General features: G+C 52.6%; 1 protein-coding gene and 1 non-coding gene across 3 annotated transcripts in view; both read left to right on the plus strand.

Moving 5' to 3' along the window:
* ADAMTS7 (ADAM metallopeptidase with thrombospondin type 1 motif 7) overlaps window positions 1–4,051 on the plus strand; it is a 53,805-nt gene extending 49,754 nt beyond the window's left edge. For both annotated transcript variants that reach the window (XM_064157799.1, XM_064157800.1), the window contains one exon: window positions 2,550–4,051. In XM_064157799.1, coding sequence (XP_064013869.1) covers window positions 2,550–2,722 — 173 coding nt within the window. In that variant the 3' untranslated portion in view covers window positions 2,723–4,051. The remainder of the gene's footprint in view (window positions 1–2,549) is intronic.
* A 4,467-nt stretch (window positions 4,052–8,518) lies between these two features.
* TRNAK-CUU (transfer RNA lysine (anticodon CUU)) lies at window positions 8,519–8,591 on the plus strand. Its single transcript has one exon. It is a non-coding gene; the product is annotated as a tRNA-Lys (tRNA).
* The last annotated feature ends 185 nt before the right edge of the window (window positions 8,592–8,776 follow it).

The following is an 8,776-nucleotide window of genomic DNA, read 5'->3' on the forward strand; positions in this document are numbered from 1 at the left end:
CCAGAGTGCCATGTCCACATGGTTCTTGAACACCTCCCTGGGCAGCCTGTTCCAATGCCTGCCAACTCTTGCAGGAAAGAAAAGAGGAGGAAAAAAATCACATTATCCCCTTAAGTCCTAGCCTGGGAGTGTGATGTGGGGCTGGGATCCAGCTTTGGTAGCAGTCTGTGCTGGCAGGGAGCAGCTTCTGTGTCCAGTGGTTTCTTCAGGTCACAGAGATGTGATGTGGGAGAGGAGGAGAGGAATTAACTCTGGTGAAGCAGAGAATTCATTTTAGAGCAGTCCAGTGATCTCTCTGATGGGCTAGGGATGGGGCTGAAATCTCGGACTGGGGGAAAAGTCTCTCTGCCCTGCATCTGCTGTGTCCTGCAGCAGCTCAGCTGGTCCCCGTGGGAACCAGGGCAGCAGCTGTTCCCTCAGCAGAGCCTTTTGTTTCTGCAGGGAGGTGGTGAGGGCCAGTGGTCAATGAGAGCTCCCCTGGCTTGGTCCTGGTGTTTCCTCAGCAGAAAAGTGTCCTGAGAAAGAGAACTTCAGAGGTGTGGTTTGGTGGGTTGATGGTTGGACTTGGTGATCTTAGAGGGTTTTTTCATAGATTGATAGAATGGTTTGGGTTGGAAGGGACCTTAAAGATCATCTAGTGTCAAGTCCCCTAGCGCTGGCAGGGGCACCTCCCACAAGACCAGGTTGCTCAGGGCCTCATCCAACCTTAATGATTCTATGAAAAGTCTATTTTCTTCCCTAATTTCTGCATCTGCTTTCTGTGATCCCATCTGGAGATGGAAAGCAGGAGGACCAGGGGGTTCCAGTCCCACACATCCACCACCGAGGGAGATAATTCAGCCAGAGATGATGTAACTGAAGTGAGTCTTCCACAAGTGGAGGCTCTGTGAGACACAGGCTTAGGTGAATGTGCAGTAGAAAAAGAAATGACAGAAGAAAGCAAACCAGCTCTGTTCTAAACAAAGTGTGTGTGGGGATGGCGCTGTGCTGCTGGCACCCAGTTGAGCTGCAGCCTGGTTGAGCCTGGTCTGACTGGTGATGGAACTGGGAGATGCTGGGGCAGGAGAGGGCTGCGATCCCATGGGACCACCTGCAGTGCTGGGACCAGCTCTGCAGTCCTCAGCACAGCAGAGACGTGGACATGTTGGAGCAGAGCCAGAGGAAGCCACAGCAATGCTGGGAGGTCTGGAGGCCATCTGCTGGGAGGATAGAGAGAGAGTTGAGGTTGTTCAGCCTGGAGAAGAGAAGGCTCCAGGGAGACCTTCTGGTGGCCTTTCAGTGCTTAAAGGTGCTGAGAAGAAAGATGGGGAGGGACTTCATCAGGGAGTGTAGAGATAGGGCAAAGAGTGATGATTTGAAACTCAAAGAGATCCAAACTGGAGAGAAGGAAGAACTGTTTGACCCTGAGGGTGGTGAGAGCCTGGTACAGCTTGCCCAGAAAGATGGGAGATGCCTCACCCCTGGAGCCATGCAGGTCAGGTTTGGAGCTCTGAGCAGCCTGCTCTAGCTGCAGATACCCCTGCTGACTGCAAAGGGTTGGGCTGGATGACCTTTAGAGGTCCCTTTCCACCCAAACCAGCCCGAAGATCCTATGCCCAGCACAATCTGCATGCAGCGGGAGCTGTGAGGGCGTTTTGGGGTGGTTGGATGTTCTGCCCTGTGGCACCCCAAGGATGAACTCTCTTTGGGACAACACTTGCATCATCCACCAGGCACCAAACCAAATGTCCCGAGGTGGCACTGCCAGCCCAAGAGAGAGAGGTTTGTGATGTCCAGACTGTTTGCAGAGAGGAAGCAGTTTCTGCAAACAGTTTGCTCCCCCCACGAGTGACTCAGCCAGGCTGTGATCCGTCGCCACCACGGCTGCAGCTGGTCTGGGTGCTGTGCCCCTAGCAGGACCAAGTGCTGGCCCTGAAGCAGCAGTTCCCAAAACAAAGTCCATCCTCCAAGCCGTGCTGATGTTGTTTTGAAGGTCTGAGACACCTGCAGGAAGTGGAGCAGATGATGCAGGTTCTCAAAATAACCTAAACACAACTCAAAGCAAAAGCAGTTATCGTCCTGCTGCTGTCTTCTGCTGGGAAGGGCTGGCACTGGGGGGAGATGTCACTGTGGGGACCTTTGTCACTTCTCCCAGGCCTCCAGCACGGGCATTTCTCCCTGGGCAACCAGCCCCAGGCTTAGTCCTGTGCTCCCAAATGGTTTATTTACCTCGGGAAGGTGCTGCAGGGGTGCAGACAGCAGCAGAGGTGGTGGTGTTTCTGCTGGTAGGTAGGAGGAGGCTGCTCAGTCCTCAGGTGCAGGTGGGCTTTGCCTTTGCTGAGCTCTTTGTCTGTGCCACCTACATCCCTTAAAATACATGGAGATGTGATGCCAAGGGACGTGGTTTAGTGGTTACCTGGCAGGGCTGGGCCTGATGGTCCTGGAGGTGTCTTCCAACCCAAACAATTCCACGATGCTATGGTGCTGTGCTAATTTGGACATCAAACAGCTGCTAACCGCCCTGGCGACTCCAGTACTAACCCTGTCCTTGCCTTCTGCCTCCCCTCCAGGCTTTGTCTGCGAGCGTGACCGCTTGACCTTCGCCTTCTGCCAGACCCTGCGTGTGCTGGGCAGATGCCACCTCCCCACGGTCCACCTGCAGTGCTGCCAAAGCTGCCGCCAGCACGGGCACGACGCGGCTCCCGACCGGCACCGTGGGGACGAGCGGGCAGCCAGGAGGTGACAGGACCAGCCCCCAAGGCAAGAAACACCAGGACCTGTGGTGGTTCCTGGACCAGCGTGGTGGTGGTGGTGGTGGTGATGAGCTGCGTCACAGCCAGGACTTGTGGCACTGCCACCTGTGAGCCCCCCGGTGCTGTTTCCAACCAGGGGAAGCCCTGATGTCTTTTACTTGTCTAATGGTGCTCAAACCATCTCTCTGAACAATAAGGTCTGGCATGGGCTGGGTGTGCTGCTCCCACTGGGCAGATGCTGGGGCAGTCAGAACCCTCCACTGGAGTCACGCTGCCACTGGGTGACCGGTGGGGAAATATTCTGGGGAAGGCAAACCACACACAGCAATCATTTGGGGGGGAGACCTCTCAGAAAGGGTTATGGTGCTATCACTTGACGTTTGCAGCCTCTTGATGGTGTTGGCTGGCCAGCACAGGACTCCTGATGGCTGTGGTCATCTGTATGTATATGAAGTGACCATCTGGCATTCCACCAGTACCACCCACCCCTTGGGTTGGGGGGGGGTTACCTTCAAGAACTTGAAGCTGGCAACCCATTTCTGTGCTTCTTGTTGCAATGTTTACTCACTGACGCTGGGACAGCTTGAGGAATGGGGACAGGGCAGAGGAGAGAAGAGCAGCTTCAGTTGTCTCCATGAGTCCAGGGCCCGTGGCATGTGCCAAGGCTTCATCCCCTCATCTCCCTGCTGCTGGCTATCTCTGCCCAAGCCATGCCCGTGTCACTCTGGGATGGAGGGGATGGTTAGGGCCACCAAGGCAGCGTTTGTTTTGGAGTCCAGCAGTGCATTCCCCTGCCTGTATTTGTGAAGGAGAGGGGGAAGCTGCTCCAGACATAGACCCTTGGACTTCTGTACTCAATTTAATGGTTGATTAAGATGTTCTTCTGTGTTCTTACAGCTAAAGCTCTTTTTTTTCCCCCCTGCTTATGTAGCTTCACCTCTGTTAAGGTTAGCTGATGCTTTTATCTAGGATATCCAGCATTGCATGAAGAGCTCCAGGAGCATCTCACATTAACCCCTCCCTGTCTTAGGGAAGATTTGCTGTTGGCTTGGTCCCCAGAAGAGAATCAGGAGTATTTAGGTAGGGATTCCTTTCCATATTGCTCTTTAGGCTATGGGGGATGACCAAAAAGGGGGAGACCGTGATGGCAACCCTACTTGCATGTAGGTTCTTCTGTCTTCACCTTTGCTGTCAGGAAGAAGGTTCAGCCCAGGACAGGGGCCATTCCAGTGTGTAAGTTGTATGTAAAACACAAGCCATGACTTCACCATTTGTGTTTTACTCCTTTGCAACGTGGTGTAAATTTGGATGTTTCAAAAGCCTGTGGTCAGACCTCTTTTCCTTTTCACTCATCCCATGCTTCTATCATGGGATGGAGACTAAATGTGGCTCCCAACCGTGTCGCAGAATCACAGAATGTCAGGGGCTGCAAGGGACCTCAAAAGTCATCTAGTCCAATCCTCCTGCCAGAGAAGGATCACATATATGAGATCACACAGGAACTCAGCCAGGAGGATTTTGAATATCTCCAGAGAGGGAGACTCTACAACCCTCCTGGGCAGCCTGTTCCAGGTTCTGCCACCCTCCCAGGCAAAAAATTCCTCCTCATGTTTATATGAAACTTCCTCTTCCTTAGCTTCCACCTATTGCCCCTTGTCCTGTCATCTGGCATCACCAGGAGCAGCTTGGCTCCATCCTCCTGGCACTCACCCTTTACATCTTTATAGACATTAATGAGCTCATTAATCATAGAATCAACCAGCTTGGAAGAGATGTCCAAGACCATCCACTCCAACCTGTCACCCAGCCTTGTCCAGAGGGGCATGCTCAGCACTGTGGGCAGCAGGTCCAGGAAGGGGAATCTTCCCCAGGTGCAGGACTCTACCTTTGCCCTTGTTGAACTTCATGAGGTTCCCCTGCACCGAACTCAATGAAACAGAAAATCAGGACTACGTCAGCTCCCACCACAGAGGTCCCTGAGCTCTCTGGTGGGTGTCCTTCAGTTAGGAAGAGCAGCCTGGAGCCCACCACGCTGGTGGAGCACAGGGCACTCTGAGAACATAAGTGTGTGTTTGACTGGAGCCCCCAGCTGAGCTGTGCCCTCCAAGCTCCCCTACAGAGCCCTGCCTCTGAGCAGCGCAGGCAGAAGAAAAGCTCTAAATCATGCTTGTCATTAGAGGGCCAGGATGCCTGGGGACCAGGACACATTCCCTTTGTCATCCAAGGATACTTTTGGTTCATTACTTCAGAAAGACCCCATTGAGGACCAACGCTGCAGCACTCACATGCTTCATTTGACACAGAGCAGAGGAGAGGGTTCCCACCACCGAGGTGAGGGGGGGTCAATGCCTGGCTGACCTTTGGCCGCACGCTTCTGCTTGGCCCGCTTGGAAAACATCTGGTTTCTTCACTAAAGCTGTTGGAGGCTGCAGGAAGTTTTGTTCTTGCAGCTTGGGTCACCTCCCAGCACCAGCTGGGTTGTCTGCACTGGGTTAACTGGAGCTGAGGGCTGGTTTTCAAGGCAGGAATTATTATTATGCAAATCTCAGCAAGTTTAATTGCACGACACAGCTACGTCTCCTCGTTCAGATGAGTTGTTGGCCTGGTTTGAGCTAGAATGGAACAAATTCTGTTCAGTTTCTTTACTTCTCAGCTCAGTGACAGCGTTTTTTGAAGGTAATGATGTGGTAACAGAGGCTCTGAAGATGCTGAGGGGCCTGGAGCATCTCTGTGAGGAGGAAAGGCTGAGAGCCCTGGGGCTGTCGAGCCTGGAAAAGAGCAGCCCCAGAGAGGATCTACTTAATGCTCAGTAAGAGCTAGAGAGTGGGGGGCAAGAGGGTGAGGCCAGACTCCTGCCAATGATGCCCAGTGGCAGGGCAAGGAGCAGCTGGCATGGGCTGGAAGCCAGGAGGTTCCACCAGAACAGGAGGAGGAACGCCCTTGGTGTGAGAGTGCTGGAGGTCTGGAGCAGGCTGCCAGAGAGGTTGTGGAGTCTCCTTCTCTGGAGAGTTTCCCCCCTGGCCATTGTGATCTTGGGCAAGCTGCTGTGGGTGCCCCTGCTTGAGCAGGTTGGTTGGACTGGATGATCTCTAGAGGTCCATCCAATTCCTGCCATGCTGGGGTTCACAGATTCTGTGACAAAAATCTTACAGCTGCTGTTTTGTGAGTAACAAACAAAAACTGGGCTAAGATCCAGCAGAGAACTTTTGAAGAAGATGTCTGGCTATATCAGGAGCCTGAGGATGGTGTTTTTAAGCCCCACAGAGGCTTAGAAGGAAGGGAAGGTGGTAGTGAGACCAAGCATTCTGCTCTGCAGCTCCAAAATCTGCACCATTATATGCCCCAGGGCTTTGGGCTGCTTGGGCAAGGCCTGTCCCCATATGGTGATGGTGGGACAGGAGAGATTTGGAAAGGTTAATGAAGTCCTCTTAAAGAAGCAGAGCCCAAGATCTTGTCCACCGGCGCAGCTTAGTCAAAGGAAGCAACTTGCTGATGGAAACTTGAGCTGAGCTCAGCCAGCTCCACCATGGAGGCTTCTCCAAGTAAGTGGAGATGTGGAAAATCAAAGGATATGTGGGTCTGTTGAAAGTGAGGACACACCAGCAAATGTGGTGGCCTCAGCCTGGGTAATGGACAGAGTCTGTGGTAGCATCAGAAGTGCTGAGGATGGGAAGAGATGCTGGGTGGTCTTCAGCCCCAGAGTCCCCTCCAGGCTGTGACTGCCCAAGAGTTGTCCTGCAGGGCTGCTTTTTCCTGGAGAAAAGATGGAAAGGGGGATACTTTAAACAGCTACCTCAGCTAGGTGACAGGGAGTTGGGTGACCAGGAAATGGACGACCAGGAGGTGGGAAAACAGAAGGTGGGTGACAGATTGATGAGGACCAGCAGCAGCATCTCAACAGTCAGCAGCAGGATGGTGCTCACAAGCACGTTGAGAATCTTCCTGATCCCAGAGTAGCAGGAGACCCTGTGCAAGGATCCTTTCAGGGTCTCCTGAAAGCCTCTCTGAGAGGAGCCAGAGGTTTTTGGCTTCATGTAAGATATGAGACATTGTGCCTGCCCAGATCACCTCCAGACGTTTCCAGAGCTGGAGACAGGAAGGAACTGGGAGCTCGTTAATGGGGAAGCAGCAGGCATCTTCTGGAGGAGGTTGTTTGTGTCTCTATTAACAATAACACTTCAAATGCTTCCGCATCTCACGCAGCAGCTGCAGCTCCTTGTCACAGCACCTGCGTTTTGCAGGCTCCCTTCTCCTACCCAAGTGCTTCTGTCTGGACCTGATGATCTCAGCTGGAGTATTTTAATCCCCAAGGAGGAGGAAGGGTTATCAGTTCTTCATCAACAACAGGTGTTGGATGTGGTCCCAGTGCTGACCTGAGCACGCAAGGAGGCAGCAAAGCCCAGAGGGACCAGGAGGAGCTCACAACACCCTTCCGTGTCTCTGCAGTATGAACAAGAGATGGGTTTATGTTCTCTTGTTCATAAAACCCTTGCCCTTCAAAGCCCACAAGCCCAGCTTTAGAATCACAGAATCGTTCAGGTTGGAAAAGACCCTCTGGGATCCATCCTTGTGGATCAGGAAAGCCAAAGCAGGACAGAAAGGTTAAGAGAAGGATCCAGGGAGCAACAATGGTGGGAGGGCTGGAAGCCCTCTGCTGTGAGGCCAGGCTGAGAGAGCTGGAGTTGTTCAGCCTGGAGAAGAGAAAGCTCCAGGGAGACTTCCTGGTGACCTTTCAGTGCTCAAAGGGGCTGATCAGAAGTCTGGGGATGGACCTTTGAGCAGGGCCTATTGTGACAGGAGAAGGGGTGATGGTTTGAAACTAAAAGAGGAAGATTCAACCTGGAGAGAAGGAAGAAATGTTTGACACTGGCCCAGGTTGCCCAGAGAGGTGGGAGAGATGCCCCATGCCTGGAACTATTCCAGGTCAGGTTGTTTGCTGCTCTGAGCAACCTATTCTGGTTGCAGATGTCCCTGCTGACTGCAGGGAGGTTGGAGCAGATGAGCATTAAAGGTCCCTTTCCACTCAAACCTCTCCATGATTCTCTAATTTCAATCTTTTATGTCCTGCCTGGGAAAAACAGAGGTGAGATGAGCTGCTGTGTGAGGTGCCCACGTGTGAAGCCCAGTCCAAGAAGCCCAGGGCAGGGATGCTCCGCACCCAGCAGATGACATTTACTGGGTGTAGTCTCACTCCGTGGCTTGCTGGTGCCCTCTGCAGTTGTTTCTCCTCATTGTAACTGCAGAGTAGTAATAATACAAAGGGATAATTTTTCCTACTTGATGATGTGCAGGTGAGGACAGGAAACCTGGCTCCTTTCCCAGGTCTGGAGAAAAATCCTGAGTTCAAATATTTAAAGGGTGTCTACAAAGAAGGTGGAGATTGCCTTTCCAGAGGGAGTCACGTGGAAAAGACTGGGATGATGGGGACAAGTTACTCCTGGGGACATTCCGATAGGATACAAGAGGAAAGTTGTTCAGAAAGTGATCATCTGTTGGAATCATCTCCCTGGAGAAGTGCTGGAGTCCCCAACATTGACATGGCTAAGTGCTGGAGCTGCGCCAGCTTCTGTAGACCAGGCGTTGGGCAAGAAAGACTGGATCAGATGCTCCTTGAGTGCTTTCCAACCTAGGATTCTGTGATTGATTCTTTACTGCTTTGACCTGTTCCTCTACTCACATGTGGGCACCGTGACCTGCTTCATCACCATGGTGACTTCGACAGTTCATGGTCGTAGTGGGTGTAGTCACGCTAACGAATAACATGGGAGAGAAGGCTAAACAGCAGCGCCCGGCTAGCTCAGTCGGTAGAGCATGGGACTCTTAATCCCAGGGTCGTGGGTTCGAGCCCCACGTTGGGCGCATTACCTTTTCTTTTCTCTGCTCTCCGTCACATTTTTTTTCTTTTCCTTTTTCACTCTTTAAGAATCATTTATTTTCTCCCATTAACGGTGCCCGCAGCTAGCAACAAAAAGAAACCCCAAAGCCACTCTTTGTCCCTTCGGAGAGCGGTGGCGGCGGGGTCTGGGAGTGGAGTGAGGCCATCG

This window comes from Pogoniulus pusillus, chromosome 17 (genome assembly GCF_015220805.1).
Source record: "Pogoniulus pusillus isolate bPogPus1 chromosome 17, bPogPus1.pri, whole genome shotgun sequence".
Taxonomy (NCBI): Eukaryota; Metazoa; Chordata; class Aves; order Piciformes; family Lybiidae; genus Pogoniulus; species Pogoniulus pusillus.